Source organism: Camelina sativa, chromosome 9 (assembly GCF_000633955.1).
Source record: "Camelina sativa cultivar DH55 chromosome 9, Cs, whole genome shotgun sequence".
NCBI lineage: Eukaryota > Viridiplantae > Streptophyta > Magnoliopsida > Brassicales > Brassicaceae > Camelina > Camelina sativa.
The window spans coordinates 21,406,759-21,425,284 of NC_025693.1; the positions used below are offsets into that span (position 1 = coordinate 21,406,759).

The 18,526-nt window shown below is 36.0% G+C and overlaps 1 protein-coding gene and 2 long non-coding RNA genes across 4 annotated transcripts; 1 reads left to right on the forward strand and 2 right to left on the reverse strand.

The window, feature by feature from the left end:
* LOC109126569 lies at positions 741 to 1,477 on the forward strand. The gene is made up of 2 exons (XR_002033467.1): positions 741 to 1,089; positions 1,175 to 1,477. It is a non-coding gene; the product is annotated as an uncharacterized LOC109126569 (long non-coding RNA).
* On the reverse strand, positions 3,593 to 5,099 carry LOC104711615 (BES1/BZR1 homolog protein 1). The gene is made up of 2 exons (XM_010428313.2): positions 4,700 to 5,099; positions 3,593 to 4,619 (listed from the first exon to the last, which is right to left on the reverse strand). Exons 1-2 carry the CDS (start codon positions 4,949 to 4,951, stop codon positions 4,032 to 4,034), a joined length of 840 nt encoding a protein of 279 aa, XP_010426615.1. The 5' UTR covers positions 4,952 to 5,099; the 3' UTR covers positions 3,593 to 4,031.
* Positions 12,629 to 14,323, reverse strand: LOC104711616. 2 transcript variants are annotated; one of them, XR_755366.2, is made up of 5 exons: positions 14,176 to 14,323; positions 13,633 to 13,699; positions 13,270 to 13,316; positions 13,089 to 13,187; positions 12,629 to 12,940 (listed from the first exon to the last, which is right to left on the reverse strand). It is a non-coding gene; the product is annotated as an uncharacterized LOC104711616 (long non-coding RNA). The 2 variants fall into 2 exon arrangements; XR_755367.1 differs by lacking the exon at positions 14,176 to 14,323 and adding an exon at positions 13,798 to 14,169.

Consider the following 18,526-nt stretch of genomic DNA (forward strand, 5'->3'; position numbering starts at 1 on the left):
TTGTAGTGTTTCATGAGGAAGTGAGGTTTTTGTATGAACTTGATGTGAAGCTACTATTTTCAATTGGTAATGCAAAGGAACCAACCAGAAGGATAAGTACCATTTTTTTTTTCAAAAAAAAGGTTTAATTATAAGTTTTTAGTAATATTGTAACAGTGGTGTGTGTGTTGGGTTTGCATTGTAGGCAAACCTTAGTGAAGGGATTGGAGCCATTTGTGAGTTTGCTATAAGATGAGTGAGTGAGACACTCTGTTTTTTTCTTTTTCTTTTCACTCTATAGTCTATTAAATCTTTTTAAATTGTATCTTTTTGTTTGTTTGTAACATTTATATCAAATCTAAATTATATCTGTTTCACGACATTGATAAATTGGATATTGAATGGTGGATATCATGGTTTTCTTTTTCTTTTGTTTTCAACTTAGAAGTTATAAAACATTTTGTTGGTATCCAATAATTTCTCATAGACATTCAATATGTGTTAGTATATATATGACGTCAAAATATTTAGTTTTGGATTTTATATATCAACGAATTTAAATATAACTTAATAAAATAATTATAGCAAAACCAAATAGAACTCCAAAATAATAATCGTTACATTTTTTTAAATAAATCTATGAACATTTTAACTTGAAAACAAAGAGTTTAACTTACATAATAATTCATTTTCCTATTTTTTTTGGTCTATGACATAAAATATAATTATTAAATTTGGAAATAAAATATTAGTATTCCACTTATGAATTATGCCATTCAATTTTCCAAAGTACAAAATATTATTGGGAAATTATTTACCCCATTCATTAACAATGTATTTTAAAACATTGATTCGAAAATGCTTATCTACATTATGGGCTCAAGTATATGAACATATGACTACTATAGATACTAACTTAAGTGAATCTCTAATAAGAGTTAATGAAATCTCATTCCCCAATCCCCACAATGTAAATATGTTGTTGATTGATGTTAAAATTTATATATAATAACGTGTATAACTGTTGGTATCTTTCCACATACATTCTTTGGCGATCGATCTTCTCTTAGCCTTCTACTTTCAGAATTGACTGCTTACTATGTTGGTCAGGTCTACCACTATTTTAGGTATTAAAATTGAGGTCAGAAGGTCATTTCTAAAAAAGCTGACATTTTTGTATATGTTGTGTTTTTAGTTGTTGGCAATCGATGAACACAGAATTGCAGTTCAAGGCTTTGTGTGGAGTATCAATTCGTTTGACCAGTGGAGAGTTGATCTAGGAACAGTTTTATCTTCAGCTCTTCATCTTCCTCTGAATCTAAAAGTAGCTGCTGAAGCTGAGAATTTACTAACAAAGTCTATGTCCACTCTAGACACTTTTTGGCTTAAGGAATGCCAAGTTCTCTTGCTCGGAAACAACAAACCAAACAATTATAGCTGATATGAGCCTTTTGTGAGAATTTTATCATTGAGCTTATCAAAGGATAAATTAGATTTACATTGTCAGACTATGTATTTTCGTTATATGCATTTTCCTAGATTTTGATCTGTTTTTTTTATAAAAGTTAAGGCATGTCCAAAATCTTTTCTATTATTGTCTTGGGATCTTAATTTTGATGTTACTTCCCGTAATTCTACAGCTAATATAGTTATGATCAAAATAATTAGATGTTTTTGAGAATTATAATTTGTTTTTAGATAATTTTACTAACTAACTAAAAATTAAATATACAATGGAGAATTAGAATATTATGTCTAAATTTCTTACCGAATACATATTAATAAACATTTTTTAATGAGTAATTATTGAAAGAGAACTCTCATAGGACAAAAAAAATTATGATGGATAAGATAGAAAGACAAGACGGGACGTGATGGGATGGAACGGGACAGGAAATGTTTCCTATTACAAAGTAGATACGTATGGATTATATATAAATAATAATTCAAACTAAAACTGAATTGAAATCCAATATTTAGATTTATTATCAATATTGTACAAATAGTTTTATATATTTAAAATAATAAGATTCTAACTCATTTTTCAAATTTAAAATTTATATGAGAAAATTTAATACTAAATTAATTTATATGAAAGAGTTTAAATTAAACAAAACCACAACATCAAGTTATTAATGTTTATTGAAAATTTGAAAGAAGAAAAAAACAAAACCATAAATAAATATGAGAATAAGGTGGCTGGATGGCTTCAATTCTAGAGACTTTCATAAGGTGGCTATTCTGGCGAATAAAGTGATGGTCACCTATGTCACCAAAGTGCAGTTTTATTTTCAGTCAAAGGTCCTGAGAGAACTCTAGAGCTGGAGTAGTTTCAGGATAGTAGACCATCCGGGAAGTGATTGTCGGAACTGTGCGAATGCAAACAAAACACATGGAAAGATCATGTGGTGATTTGTAGGGATGATAAACAAATCTTTAAAGTCTCCTGGATATAACAAATCGGCCGTCAGATATAAATGAGCCTACTGGCCGGGAATGGATGTGGGCTCATTAAGCGATGTGGGCCCATGGACCGGGAATGCACATGGGTGTGCCCACTAAGCAAGGTGATGAAAGGAGTGTTACAATAAGACAGAAAAATTCTGATGGATATAGGACGAGAGGAGATGGAACGGCACATGATAAAATGGGACAGTGACGTGCTTTCCGTTCCTCTAGCTTATATACATGTAATAATCCAAAATAAAACCAAATTTAAATTAAATATTTAAAATAATACAATTATATAAAAGTATTTTACCCGTGTTGTAGCACGGGTTACTACCTAATTAAATTGTAAGACATAACACACTGCCCATTGTTAAAATAAAAATATGAATATCCAAATAAAATGGACATGTCTTAACTCATGTGTGGAACCAAAATTGTTTAAATAAAGCAATAAGAAAATGACTACAAAAAATAAATATTCGTTTTAATTTTTTTCACACGTACTCCTTTTTCTCACAAAAAGTCTTAAAAAGTATTTTCATTTGACAAAGAATTTTACTATATATTTTAATATGTTTATACCAAAAGATATATATATTATTAATATGCTTTTTACACTAAGTTTCTTATATTATTCTTAATTCGAAGCTATTTTCATTAAATTTAAATAATTCACACTTATTAGTGTAAAACACACATATATTATTATTTTTAATATAATTTGTGTGAAATTTGTTAAAATGACATTTTTATGAAAGAGAGAAAATACAATATAAAATATAATTGTTCACACAAATTTATATAAACTCGAGTAAGTTAAATCAGAAGGTACTAACAAAACCAAGCCAAAAAAAAAAAATTCTTCATAAAAATAAATAAAAAAGCTAAGATACCATTATTCAATGACTAAAAAATAAATCAAAAGTGAAAATTAAATTGGAAGATATATCATATATCCTCTAAAATGTCTCATACACAAACTATCTTTTTTTTTTTTTTTGTGTTAAAGGTCTCATATACAAACTATCCAGTAAATCAAATACCTCTTAAAAAATGTCAAGAGTCTCATTCAAACTTTCTACAAAATTTCCGTTTAGACGTGTATAGAGGGAGACAGAACACATGAACGAACCAACTAGTCATGTTTCTTGCAAAAACAGAGTCTGACCAACAACAAACTCAAATCATGCAACGGTAGATTCATACGAGCTTGTTTTTTGTTTCCCATTCAATTTCTTAAAGATAAACACTAAAACAAAAAAACAAAAAAACATTGGTGTGTGATGAATGATAGATAGGCACATTGAATTTGGATAGTCACGCGTGGTTAGAGAGAGAGATAGATAAAAATCATATTAACATGACCCCATCACCCACATGGGAATGGTCCCTCTCACTTTCACACACTTGCATCTTTTCATTATCCACCATTAGATTTGCGAGATGAAGAAGCATTGATAAAGACTGTACACTAGTCATGAAGACCACGACCCATCTGTATTAGCTACGGCCTCCGGGTAAACCAGAAACCAATACCCGAACCGGACCAAACCCGCCTAATAATAGTTAAATAACGATATTACCCTTTTCAACTTTTAGTTTTAGCCGCGTCCTTTGGTGTTGTTGCCTAACGTCAGCTCCAAGTCATCGATACCAACATCGTGAATCTTCTCACCTTCCCATGGCTTAACTGACACATCTCCGACGAGGTTAAATGTAGGCGACGGAGGACATGTCTGAGAAACGTTAACCGGTTGGAAGTTTCCCCATCGACATGAATCAACCGTGGAGACATCAGATTCGTCGCATTCTGGAATCGATGTGTAGTGGTGGAGACGCCGTGTTGGGCTTGACGGAGCTGAGACTGGGAAATTACTGCTTTGCCATCTCGGAAGTCTCGGAGTTGATCCTCTAGGAGAAGAGAGCGGTGGTGTGACAGGGGCACTATTGGAAATTCGTAGAGGAACGAGGTTTCCGGACGAAGCTAGGTTTTGGAGATAAGGAATGAGATAAGTCGAGGATTGATTCGGGTCGAAACGGTTTGGAATGTGATCAAACCGGGTCGGACTTGGGTAAGACGACGAGGATGGGCTAGCTTGATACGACGGAATTGGGCTTTGAAAGGCCGATGATTGTGGACTGAGTTGGATTGAGGAACACGGCGGTGTTGTTTCCATTGGTCGAGAACCCTGTCGGAAAAAATATCAGCTCAATGTCTGAAAATTAAAAAAAAAAAAAAAAAAAAGAATCTGAAGTTTAGAAATGGAACCTTTCGATAAGTGGTGCCGTCCTCGTGGACGATCCAACCAGCTTCGAGACAAAGAGCTTTGAGGACTTCATTGTTGTCACAGTGTTTAGGGAGTTTGTAATTGCCCTGAGATCTAAGTCCAGTGAATATCTTAGCTGCTATGGCTCTTCTTCTTCTCTCTCTTCTCTTGTTGTTCTCTCTTTCTTTCCACGTCGGCATCCTCCCCGTCGCCGCCGTCGATCCTCCGCCTTCTCCTCCTCCTGATGCCGTCATTCTCTCTCTCTCTTCCTCTTTCTCTATTTTTTTACTTTTCAGTTCCGAGTTATCTATGGGTTTTTGTTTGTGGTTGCGTAATTCTCGAGGAGAGAAAAGACTAAAGAATTTGAGAAAGAAGAGGCAAAAGTTATACTACTATAATTTTAATGGAGAAAGTTATATGAAATCGTTACGTATGTTGTGGGACTAAACCTAGGGAAAAGGGCCATTTCATACCCGTACACACCTCAAAAGTGCAAATTGCTGCCTGTACAAACAAAGAGTGCCAATTTAGACATGTACCCTAATACATTTCTAATTTCATACCTGTACTCACAAAATCGAGCCAATTACAAAGTCCATGTTAACGGATTTAAGTCAACCGTTAGAGATGCTGACTCAGAATCCACGTGTATGCAAAACGACGCCGTTTTGATACGTTTTCCTCGCAAAAAAATTTGGACATTCCACACTCGGGGAGATTCGAACCCTCAATCTCAAACATTACCAGCATTGGACTTAACCAATTATATTATGATAAACCTAAGGTAGCATCTAAATCGAAGAAAAATGTGAGAAATCCACACTCCCGTGGGTGAAAGCCGCGTCCTCAGATTTTAATAGCAAGGACATAACCAACTGATCCAACAACATCACTCGGTTATATCACACAATGTTATCCTTATAAAGCGAAAAGAAATCTAAGTCCCAATTAAAAAACCAAAATCAATTTTAGTGTAACCAAATAATTTGATTTTATTTTCTCAAAAGTTTTTAATATAAACAGATGTATTAAATTAGACGTAATCTAAAAAATTTAGATTAAAAATATGAATTAATCAATCTAAATTAATTAATCTAAATTTTTTTAGATTAATTATTTTTTTAGATTAATTTTTAATGAATTAAAGAAAAAAATAGGATATATTTTTTAATGTAAACGTCCTCAGATGTTCTCAATAGGACATATTTTTACATCTAAATTTTAATTAATTAAAAATTAATTAATTGAATGTAATTTTAATTAATTAAAAATTAATTGATTTTTAATCTAAAATTTTTAGATTAATTAATCTAAAAAATTAATTCATTTTTTCTTTAATTCATTAAAAATTAATATAAAAAAATAATTAATCTAAAAAAATTTAGATTAATTAATTTAGATTAATTAATTCATATTTTTAATATAAATTTTTTAGATTACATCTACTTTAATACATCTGTTCATATTAAAAACTTTTGAGAAAATAAAATCAAATTATTTGGTTACACTAAAATTGATTTTGGTTTTTTAATTGTGACTTAGATTTCTTTTCGTTTTATAAGGATAACATTGTGTGATATAACCGAGTGATGTTGTTGGATCAATTGGTTACGTCTTTGCTATTAAAATCTGAAGACGCGGGTTCGACCCACGGGAGTGTGGATATCCCACATTTTTCTTCGATTTAGATGCTACCTTAGGTTTATAAGAATATAATTGTATGATTTTACAGAGTGTTGTTGTGGGATCAATTGGTTAAGTCCAATGCTAGTAATGTTCAAGATTGAGGGTTCGAATCTCCCGAGTGTGGAATGTCCACAAATTTTTTTACGAGGAAAACGTATCAAAACGGCGTCGTTTTGCATACACGTGGATTCTGAGTCAGCATCTCTAACGGTTGACTTAAATCCGTTAACGTAGACTTTGTAATTGGCTCGATTTTGTGAGTACAGGTATGAAATTAGAAATGTATTAGGGTACATGTCTAAATTGGCACTCTTTGTTTGTACAGGCAGCAATTCACACTTTTGAGGTGTGTACAGGTATGAAATGACCCTTTTCCCAACTAAACCTATATATAGTTTAAAAAAATGATATGATTATTAAGTTTGTAACTAATTTTGGTATATAAAGGGAAAAAAAAAGTGATGAAAGGATGTGGAATGAATCTAATGAACTCGCTTACTGTTTAAAAAGCTTGACTTTGAAGTCCGGAAGTTTGATTATTACAAAACCAACTTTTGTTCATCTGACAATATTCGGTGGAAAAGGATATATTTATTTGAGTTTGGTTTTTTTACCGTAAGATGAGAATCTGTGAGGTTAGATCCAACGGACAAAAAAGCGAGTACACTGGTCGAGAACATGTGTCAAGCCGCAGACGAATATATAGATTAAGACGATTAGTAAAAAAAGATGCCTCTTCGGTAATTGTGGTTTCATAAGATCTGACGATGATGTTAAAAGTTTGAACGGCTCAGATTTAGTGGTCTCCACTAGACAGCACCTACCGCTCCAGTCAGGTCAACATGGGAATCATGTGTGTTCACGTACCAGAGATTTGTGTGCCCTGTTTTGCTTCACACGTGCGTCATAGAGACCTCGAGCGGCAGCTATATGGGATTATGGGGACCCGTTCGGCCTTCGAGCCCTACAATGCACGTGACTGTGGGGATCACATTTGCGGTATCTTTGTGTATTTCTTCTGTTGAAATTAATTTACAATGGTATATATATTTTTTTTTAATTATAATTCCTACTGGTTCGAAAACTGTGATCGTTCTTCTTAATTTTCGGTTTAGAATCAGACCATTGTGCCTAATCATATCTTCTTTCTTGTTATATATGAAGTGTTAAATTTTTTCTAATCCGGTTTTTTAATCCTTCGTTTACTTGTATTAACAAACACAAACGTTAATTGGTATTCTTTGTTAATTCAAGCAAACGAAAAGCTCATAACTACGTAAAGAGAACCACTATATTTTTTACAAAAATATATCATTAGGTTGTTGTAGCACCCGAAAATTTAGGGAATGTTGTTTGTTATAGAATATAGATTTCCATAAATTAATGGTGTCATATTAATTAGCCGAATGAGCATTTTATTTTGTTTTCGAAGTTGTCAAAGTTAAAAAGAGTTAAAACCCTAATCATATGGATAGCAGCCGTAGATGGGAAGGGAGAGACAAGTTGTGCATGTGATCTAAGTCTGGACATCGATTTTGAGGAGGTTGGTTTTTAAACTCTTAATTCTTCGAAATTGCTCTGTTTATCTGAGAATAATATATTCCAACTCTTGACTATCAGATTACACGATGGAGGTGACGCTTCCACGCGATTTGGAAGATGAGATCTTATCTAGAGTTCCAGACAAATCTCTTGCAAGATTCAGATGTGTATGCAAGCAGTGGAATACACAACTTAGAAGAGACCTTTCTCAAGCAGCACTCCTCTCGTATGCACAACTATAGTGCAAGTGGTGAAGAACAGATTATAATCAAAGGTGCTCGTATGCACAACTATAGTGCAAGTGTTGAACCTGATGTCAGTGAGGTGGCTGGTGTCCCTGCGGGTGAGGCCCAAGCACCACCGTCAGACCTACCAGTTCCTCAAACTGTGGACAACTCTGTTACGTCGCAACCTAAGCCGTCAGTGGTCTGTGAGACCTCGTCTCGACAACCTACTGAAGTCTCGCTGCGACCCTCCTTACCACGTGATTCTAAAAAAGCACCTTCCACCACTTCAACTCAATCTGCTAGGACTCAACCTAGGGATCAGAGGAGAAGAAATCCCCCCAAACATAATTGATGTCGAGCTTCTTCTGGAATGTTCGCGGCTTAAACAAATCATCTAAACATTCCGTTGTAAAGAAGTGGGTAGCTGAGCAGGATTTTCAGTTAGGTTGTGTAGTAGAAACACGGGTGCGAGAGAGGAAGGCTAACTGGCTTTGTCCTAAATTGTTTCAAGGTTGGTCNTTTACAAAAATATATCATTAGGTTGTTGTAGCACCCGAAAATTTAGGGAATGTTGTTTGTTATAGAATATAGATTTCCATAAATTAATGGTGTCATATTAATTAGCCGAATGAGCATTTTATTTTGTTTTCGAAGTTGTCAAAGTTAAAAAGAGTTAAAACCCTAATCATATGGATAGCAGCCGTAGATGGGAAGGGAGAGACAAGTTGTGCATGTGATCTAAGTCTGGACATCGATTTTGAGGAGGTTGGTTTTTAAACTCTTAATTCTTCGAAATTGCTCTGTTTATCTGAGAATAATATATTCCAACTCTTGACTATCAGATTACACGATGGAGGTGACGCTTCCACGCGATTTGGAAGATGAGATCTTATCTAGAGTTCCAGACAAATCTCTTGCAAGATTCAGATGTGTATGCAAGCAGTGGAATACACAACTTAGAAGAGACCTTTCTCAAGCAGCACTCCTCTCGTATGCACAACTATAGTGCAAGTGGTGAAGAACAGATTATAATCAAAGGTGCTCGTATGCACAACTATAGTGCAAGTGTTGAACCTGATGTCAGTGAGGTGGCTGGTGTCCCTGCGGGTGAGGCCCAAGCACCACCGTCAGACCTACCAGTTCCTCAAACTGTGGACAACTCTGTTACGTCGCAACCTAAGCCGTCAGTGGTCTGTGAGACCTCGTCTCGACAACCTACTGAAGTCTCGCTGCGACCCTCCTTACCACGTGATTCTAAAAAAGCACCTTCCACCACTTCAACTCAATCTGCTAGGACTCAACCTAGGGATCAGAGGAGAAGAAATCCCCCCAAACATAATTGATGTCGAGCTTCTTCTGGAATGTTCGCGGCTTAAACAAATCATCTAAACATTCCGTTGTAAAGAAGTGGGTAGCTGAGCAGGATTTTCAGTTAGGTTGTGTAGTAGAAACACGGGTGCGAGAGAGGAAGGCTAACTGGCTTTGTCCTAAATTGTTTCAAGGTTGGTCGATATTAACGAACTATGAATGCAATAGGCGAGGTCGTCTTTGGGTGGTGTGGAGACCGGATGTCCGTCTCACTCCGTTCTACAAAAGTGACCAGCTTATTACATGCTCAGTCAAATTGGAGAATCAAGAGGAGGAATTTTTTTTGTTCTTTTGTCTATGGTATGAACACTGCAAAAGAGAGACGCCGCTTATGGGATGATTTGCGAGCTCACAAGGACTCACCAATCATCAGTAACAAGGCCTGGTTAATGTATGGGGACTTTAATGAGATTTTAGACTTGGAAGAGCATTCTCGTACGACTGCTCTGCCTACTGCTCACTCTGGTATGCGTGAGTTTCAGCAACTGGTAAATTATTGTATCTTTGTGGATATGCCTTCCCATGGGCCTCTATTTACTTGGTGTAATAATAGGGAGCATGATCTCATCTCAAAGAAGCTGGACCGCATTCTAGCAAATGATGTATGGTACCAGAAATTTCCCCAGTCTTACTCTGTTTTTGAAGCAGGAGGTTGTTCAGATCATCTTAGATGTCGGATAAACCTAAATACTGCTGCAGTGGGTGCAGTACGGAGGAAAAACCCATTTAAATTTGTCAATGCTGTAGCAGATATGGAAGAGTTTAGACCTCTGGTGGAAGACTACTGGACACATACTGAGCCTCTGCACATGTCCACCTCCACGCTGTTCCGCTTTACAAAGAAGTTAAAAGCTCTTAAGCCGCAGCTTCGCACATTGGCCAAGACCAGATTGGGTGATCTTGTCAAGAAGGAAAAGGAGTCTTATGATGATCTATGCTAAAAACAAGAAGTGAATCGGTTACACCCTTCTCCTGCTAGTATGGCTGCAGAGAAGGAGGTGTTTGAACGATGGGAACGGATTGCAGGTCTGGAGGAGAAGTTCTTAAAACAACGCTCCAAACTTCATTGGTTGTAGATTGGTGATAAGAACAACAAGGCATTTCATCGTGCTATAATGACAAGGCGTACTCAGAACACCATTCGGGAGATTCATAAACCGGATGGTAGAATTCTCACTCAAGGGGAGGATATCAAGATAGAGGCTGAACGCTTTTTTTGCAAGTTCCTGCAACTTATTCCTAATGACTTTGAGGGGGTCACTGTCGAGGATCTGCAAGCTCTCCATGCCTTCCGCTGTTCTGAGGAGGACCAGAGTAAGCTTACATGAAAGGTAACATCGGAGGAGATCCAAAGATTTCTGTTTTCTATGCCTAACGATAAATCCCCGGGACCCGACGGCTAATACTTGTGAGTTCTATAAACGCACATGGGACATAATTGGTTCAGAGTTCACCTTGGCGGTCCAGTCTTTTTTCGAGAAAGGTTTTTACCAAAAGGAGTCAACTCCACCATTCTCTCCCTCATCCCGAAGAGGTTGGATGCTACAGAAATGAAAGATTATAGACCAATATCCTGCTGTAATGTTCTCTACAAAGTCATCTCCAAGCTTCTAGCTAACAGGCTAAAACAAATTCTCCCCAAGTTCATCACAGGCAATCAATCCGCTTTTGTCAAAGACCGTCTCTTGATAGAAAATGTTTTGCTCGCCACTGAGCTCGTTAAGGATTATCACAAGGATACCATTTCTGGACGTTGCGCCATTAAGATAGACATATCTAAGGCATTTGATTCAGTCCAATGGCCTTTTCTGGCAAACATTCTGGCGGCTTTGGCATTTCCTCCTCAATTTATCCACTGGATTATGCTCTGCGTCACTACTGCATCATTTTCAGTCCAAGTGAACGGAGAATTGGCTGGTTTTTTCAATAGTGCAAAAGGACTACGCCAAGGATGTTCTCTTTCTCCTTACTTATTTGTAATGAGTATGGATGTTCTTTCAAAACTACTTGACAAAGCGGCTGGTTCACAACGGATTGGCTATCATCCTCGCTGCCGGGAACTTGGTTTGACTCACTTGCGTTTTGCAGACAATCTTATGGTGTTATCTGATGGAAGATGAGATCCATTGCTGGTATTGTCAAGGTTTTTGATGTCTTTGCGAAGTGGAAGATGAGATCCATTGCTGGTATTGTCAAGGTTTTTGATGTCTTTGCGAAGTGGTCAGGTCTGCGTATAAGCATGGAGAAGTCCACGGTTTTCCTCGCTGGTGTTTCAGCTGCTATACACCAGACCATTAAGGATACGTATCATTTTGACATTGGTGTGTTACCGGTCAGATACTTGGGCTTGCCTCTCCTTACTAAATGCCTCACTACAATGGACTACCAACCATTGCTTGAGCAGATCAAGAAGCGTATAGGGTCCTGGACTAATTGCTTCCTCTCGTATGCAGGTCGTCTCAATCTGATAAGTTCTGTTTTATGGAGTGTTTGTGCCTTCTAGCTCTCTTCATTCCGCCTCCCACGTGCGTGTCTACGCAAAATTGACAAGCTCTGCTCTGCATTTCTCTGGTCTGGCCCTGAGTTGAATCCTCACAAAGCGAAAGTTTCTTGGGAAGATGTCTGCAAACTTAAAAGGGAAGGTGGATTAGGCTTGCGCTCCTTGAAAGATACTAATGACGTATGTTGTCTCAAGCTGATTTGGCGTTTGATTTCTAAAGCGGACTCATTGTGGGTTAAATGGACTGAGAGGAACCTGCTCAAGAGTGAATGCTCAAGACTAAAGGTCGCAGTCGTAAACGTAGTCGTAATGTAGTCGCTAAATTTAGCGACTACATTACGACTAATTTTACGATTACAAACATTAATCGTAACATAGTCACCAAATTTAGTGACTAATTAACCACTATTTACCAACTGTAGTTGTATTTTAAGTATTTATACATTATTGTATTTATACAGTATTTATACAAATTATATATATATTTTATTAATTGATTTAAATATATTTAAATTATGAATAATAATTTTAAAACATATTTTGAATACTATATTGATTATTATAAGCCATGATTACAAAAAAAAACTGTATTACAAAATAAAATTAAAAATCAGAACTAAAAAAAGAATACTTCATCCTCCTCAAAAAACATAATTAGAAAAAGAATAGATGAACAACTACATAATAAATGGTTTGTAGCACATTCTCAATTGCTTTGTATTCCATCATTGAAGCCTAAGTAGTTCCCACTAATGTTCCACGATCAAGTTGAAAAATAGAAACACGGCAGCATCGGAATGTTCAATGGTAGGATTGCTAGGGAGAGTTGTTTCAGTCACATACTTTGAACAGCAGTTGTGCCGCCAACGAATGATGTTAAAGCTCCCATGATCACAAAGACTAAGAAGTCGTTTATTCTTCTGCGAGATGAATAATCGTATTAAGACACCGTTAACCGAAAAATATGCATAACAGGGTGTTTTCATGTCACAAGTGAAAGATTGCCAAATAATTTCCATAACAAAAAGTGAGAGAGATTCGCGGTGCAAAGAACTCTTAGTCTCTTACCTTACCAACACAGTTGGAAATCCAGAGGCAGTGATGGTCAAACTGCTCAACGCAGCGCTTACATGTGGGAGAGTGTTTAGATCGCACCGGTCTAATTATCTGAGTAAAGTATGACAATCCTAGTTAGAAAAAGAAAAAAATGTTGGGTTTCACATTAAAAAACGGGTTTCTGCGGAAAAACCTTGCAGGTAAGACAGAGCTGGGACCAGTTTCCTTTCCATGAGGGTCCTGAAACCATCACAAGACGAGATGCTCAAACAACTGAACACTGATTTAGTTTGTTCACTATCAAAATAAAAGAAAAAAAAAACTGTAGACACAAAACTAGTATGGCTTGCCTCTCTAATTGAAATCTAATCTATTCAAAATCAAAATAAAAACACAAACTTGTAAGGCAAAGTTTAATTAATTCCTTGGAAATTGGGTTGGAAAGAGACGAGACTCTCAGTTCGAAACCAAACCTAGCAATTTTGACTAACATGGACTCGCAGAAAAAGTGTTAAGTAACTAAAATCTATGCTCGATCCGAATTAATCTGAAATACCTATCTTCTTCCAGCCAACTGCTTCTTCAAGCTTCTTGACATGTTCTTCAACTTCTCCAAATCCAGTCTATTGATCACAAACAACAAAATAATATAGTAAACAAAACTCACATGTTCAAACCATATATAAGCTTCTAAGACACAGACACAAACACATACACATACCAGATTTTATCAAATAAAATCACCAAAACTGAGGTGACTATGAACTAAGTCGATTTGAAAGATCCGGGAACCTCCTTGAAAACCGTAATTGTGCCCATTAAACAAAGATGAATTTAAAGAATCACAAAGTCTTCAATTGACAGAAAAGCTTGGATTTTTCGAGGTTGAAACGTAAAATCAGCGGTTCAAATTATAGGGAAAGCTTGGTATTTGAGAGCAGAGACGAGAAATTAAATACGGAAGAGTCAATAAAAATCTTCGACAGAGAACAGAGGGAGGTGGGTAGATAAAGAAACAGATCTGAAATGTTTAGGTCTAATTGTTTTTTTCGAGAAGTCATAGAGATAAGGTGGAGGTGAGTAGAGAAAGAAGACTTACCCGGCAGATTCAACTTGACGAGACGTGGAAGACGACGGTCAGAGGTTTGGCCGGACAGAGTCATCGCGATTCGAAGAAATGAGAGTGAGAGTTTTTCGGAAAGAGTTTCAAGAGTGATAATGATTTTTTTTTTCTAAGTGTAGTGTCGAGAAATGGAGGCAGATCTAGGGTAGGTTTTTCTCTTCTTTTTTTTTTTTTTTGTCAAAACTCAAAGTCATACAAAAGCCTTTAAGGCCCAAACTAAATGATTAATTTTAGGTTTTTTTGTCAACAATTAAATTTAGATTTTAAAATGACTAATTTAATCAATTTTATAAGTAAATAGTTTTTGAAAATATTATATATATGTATACACTAAATAGTTTTAGATATAGATTTTATTTTATACACATAGTGGTTATATTTTGGTTAAATGGTTTACAATTTTATTTCTATATACTATGCATTATAAAAGTTTAAAATTTATGTTATAGGGTTTAAATTACAGGGTTTGGAGTATAGGTTTATGATTTGGGGTTAAGCTTTGAATTTATGATTTATTTTTAAGATTTAGAGTTTATGATTTAGGTTTTAGAGTTTAGTTAAGGGTTTGGGGTTAAATTTTAAAAATTTTGATTTTCTTAAACAGCGATTAATATGTGACTTATTAGAGACATTTACTATGAGTCACATATTAGTCACTAAATTGGTGACTATTTAGCAACTACATATTTTGGTGTGCAATATAGTCATAAAATAGTCGCTAAATTACGACTAAACTAGCAACTACGATATGTAGTCGTAAAAAAACGACTGATATACAACCAAATATATGTAGTCGTAAAATAGTTGCTAAATAATTGCTATTTAGTCGCCAAAAATGACGACTACATATATAGTCGCCAATTGTAGTCGTAAAATCCATGTTTTCTTCTAGTGATAGAATCAGAATGTACAAGATTGTTTACTGCACTGGTCTATTGTTGTGTGTTATGGAGAACCAGCTTTTGGTATGGAATCCATTTCTGAAAATGACACGATGGGTCAAATGCAGCAGCGACTTTCACAGGTTTGACGATGCCTACGGTATTGGTTTCATCCGCCAATCACCAACACAACACAACTACAAAATCGTAAGGTTTCGATGTCCTCATAATTCTAGAGATCGACCTCCAAGGATTGAGGTATACGAATTCTTATCTAATAGGTGGAAGGTTATAACTAATCATATCAGTTTTGATTGGCACCTTAGAGTACCACTCTCGGGTGTGTCTCTTGGAGGGAATTCTTATTGGATTGGTCTTCGAGAAGACTCTACAGCTTTCATACAATGCTTTGATTTTTCCAAAGAAAGATTTCAACCCTTGGGACACCTTCCTTTTAGGTATGATGAGTGCAATCCTCTCGCGCTAGAAATATTTCGAGGAAATAGGCTTTCCTTGTTAGAGCAATGTCATCAAACAAGGAAGATATGCATATGGGTGAGGCATTTGATCACGCCTTGGACCATACTGATGGTCGTGGATATACCACATTTGCCTCTGTTATATGAACCTCATCGTAGTCGCTTCTGCCTGAATTTTTTTATTGATACAGATGATACACTCGTCACGTCTTGTTATTTCGAGGTGGCCAGATATATTAACATTTTCAGAGTTAAAAGACAACGAGTTCCAAACAGTTTATGACACAACTGCCGGAAATACGTGCGTCTACGTTCCCAGTTTAGTTCATCCTCATGGATTTTCCAAGCAAGACACAACTCGGATACGGTGGAGGAAAAAACGATTCAACTAGTGTTTTGTTCCTTTTATGCTTGTTGCTTGTTTTTTTTTTCTTACTCTCAAAGACCGCATACTATTGTTTTAATTTTTCTTTTGGTTGTTGGTCACATTCATAATATATAAACCTTTAGCCATTATATTATTCCAAACTGACTGTAGATACTGAATTTAGAAGAAATAATTATGGTTTCAGATCTTCCTTATCTTTATAGCTCTCTTTTTTTTTTTTGCTTTCTTATTTTTTCCCTTTCTTGTGGTGCAAGTCTGCAAGAGGGGGAAGGTGTGTGAGGAGGTGAAGCCAGTTCTTGTAGTTTTCCCAACATAAGTAGACAATAATATGTACTGTCTTTTTGTCTCTTGTGTCTGTTCAGGCCAGTCACATTGGTGAATCAGACCGCTTCTTCCCAGATGAAAAGTTGATGAATTTTTCTATCCCAACTTCATTATTTACGTACCTTTCCAAGTACCAAACATGATCTTCTAAATAGTTGCTTACAAAGCAACCTCTAGAGCCAACCTAGGTTGCAGAATACTATTAATATAGAGAAATTATCCGCTTTCGTATGTATTGTTTAATTTATGATAAGAGTGATGAGGACAAACTTAGTAAGTGATGGATGTGTTTTGGATGTACGTACAACAATTACTCTCAGCTCAGGGTTGAGTTATATAAGAGAAAAAACATCTCTTATTCCAGTGTTTTGAATTAGTCACCATTGCTGTGAAATCTGAACAATCAATAACATTGCAAGACCTGTGTGATCATGACTAGCACTTGAATGAATATTGTACCCAAAAAAACTCCTAACTCGTGGTTTCTTTTTAGAATGATAAAACATTATATAAAAAGTGAGAAAAGACGCCCACAAATACACAAAACGTAATATAGTATGAAGAACACAAACAAAAAGATTCTCCTAAGAACATATTTATATGATATGGCAACACATGACACAAAAACCAATCTCCCATTGTAAACATAAGAATCAATATTTTCCTTGCATTGTTTAACAAAAACAACGGTTGTAGAGCTGAACTTGCCCATTTTGGGATATCATAAAGATTTAAAGCAAAAGACATATCAACTAGGACTATTTTCTTCGTAAGACTAATACAGAAGCAATAAATATTCAATTCATTTGAAGAACTGAGTCGTTTAGGATTCGGAATTTTGAACGACTTGGATGATGGAAGTCACTGTTTGGATGAGTGTCAACAACGGTAGAAGACACGTCTGAGAACCGAGCAATTCTGGTTGAACCGGTCTGAATAATGAGCGCTAACTCTATCTACTATTTCAGAATAGTAAGAAGAGGTACTCACGGAGGTGCCAAGGCGGAGCTTGCTCACCATCTTCGCCACAGAACTTAGTTTCCCAGTCCAATACATTATTATACCTTGCAAAACAAAACAAAAGCCCATCATTCAGTACACAACCATCACATATATATACCAATATAAAAATAAAAATATTACCTTTCCCAGCAAGCAAGTCCACGTCTTTCTCCGAGTGAAGGTGGGATAGCTACACAAATGTGCCTGGTAAGGGTAGTGACTTTGTTCAAGCGCCACTAAATTTTTGAGTGTCACTTCATAAGTGTTATCAACACAAAGTCTAGGAATTTTTAAACATCCATTTTCAAATTGCACGTTAAGCGAGCATATTTCTCCTACATCTCCTACGGCCTCGAATGTTACTCCCCTTTTATACAACCGATTCGCGCAAGGCATATGTGATAATTAATATATATACCTCGTTGATTTCCTTGACTATGTTTGGGAACTGTTACCACGAGGGTACTTCTCAAAAAAAAAATAAAGAAGCATAACTAGACCATGATATATGCAAGTAGTTTGGGTGGTATGTAACCGACTTTTGGAAATTTAAATAAAGAAGCATAACTAGACCATGAAGTATATTGTTAGGGAAGAGTCTTGGGACGATGGGAGTGAAAACCTTATCTAGAATGAAGAAGGGTTCTCCAGCAAAAGTAGTCTTCTGACTTGATCCAAGTTGTGCACTCAAATTAGCATTCTCTAATGAGGAGACCCTCGTCTTCTTCTATTATGTTTTGTAAACCATCAAGCTTCATCCCTAGAGAGTGAAGTTTGTCTGTGAATATAATTCTGTCAAGTACTTCTCTTTAACTAGTTCTGTATTGAGATACTTGGGAGATATTGAGCCAAACATATCTTTGAGGGACTTGAGAGACTGAGATTTCAGAGAATGGTGCAATGGCTCAATGAGAACCATGGAGTATATGCATCGGGATTTAAATCACGGAGCACCCTCGGTACTCTGTATATGCAGAGTCGGTCCGGACGTGGTGAAACCCGCCACATCCCCGGATAGTTTCTGCCTAGCTCCTCAAAGTCCATAACTTGAATCGTGGTTTCGGTTTGAAGACAAACACGGAAAATCCCTATTTTTTTCCGGAAAACTGAAGAGCTAATTATTTAAACCTGGTCAATGTTCTGTTAAAAAAATTATAGCGGAAAAAAGGGAATATTCATATTTTTTGGTATTTCTTTTTCTTTTTCTATTTTTTGTTAATTTTCTTGTTGTGTGTTTGTTATAGCTACAATAT

What these genes read in the sequence shown, in the direction of transcription:
- LOC104711615 (XM_010428313.2), bottom strand. Translation starts at nt 4,951, where the DNA reads ATGACGGCATCAGGAGGAGGAGAAGGCGGAGGATCGACGGCGGCGACG. An exon ending in ACGGCACCACTTATCGAAAG is followed by an intron (nt 4,620 to 4,699) that starts GTTCCATTTCTA and finishes TTTTTCCGACAG; the next exon opens with GGTTCTCGACCAATGGAAAC.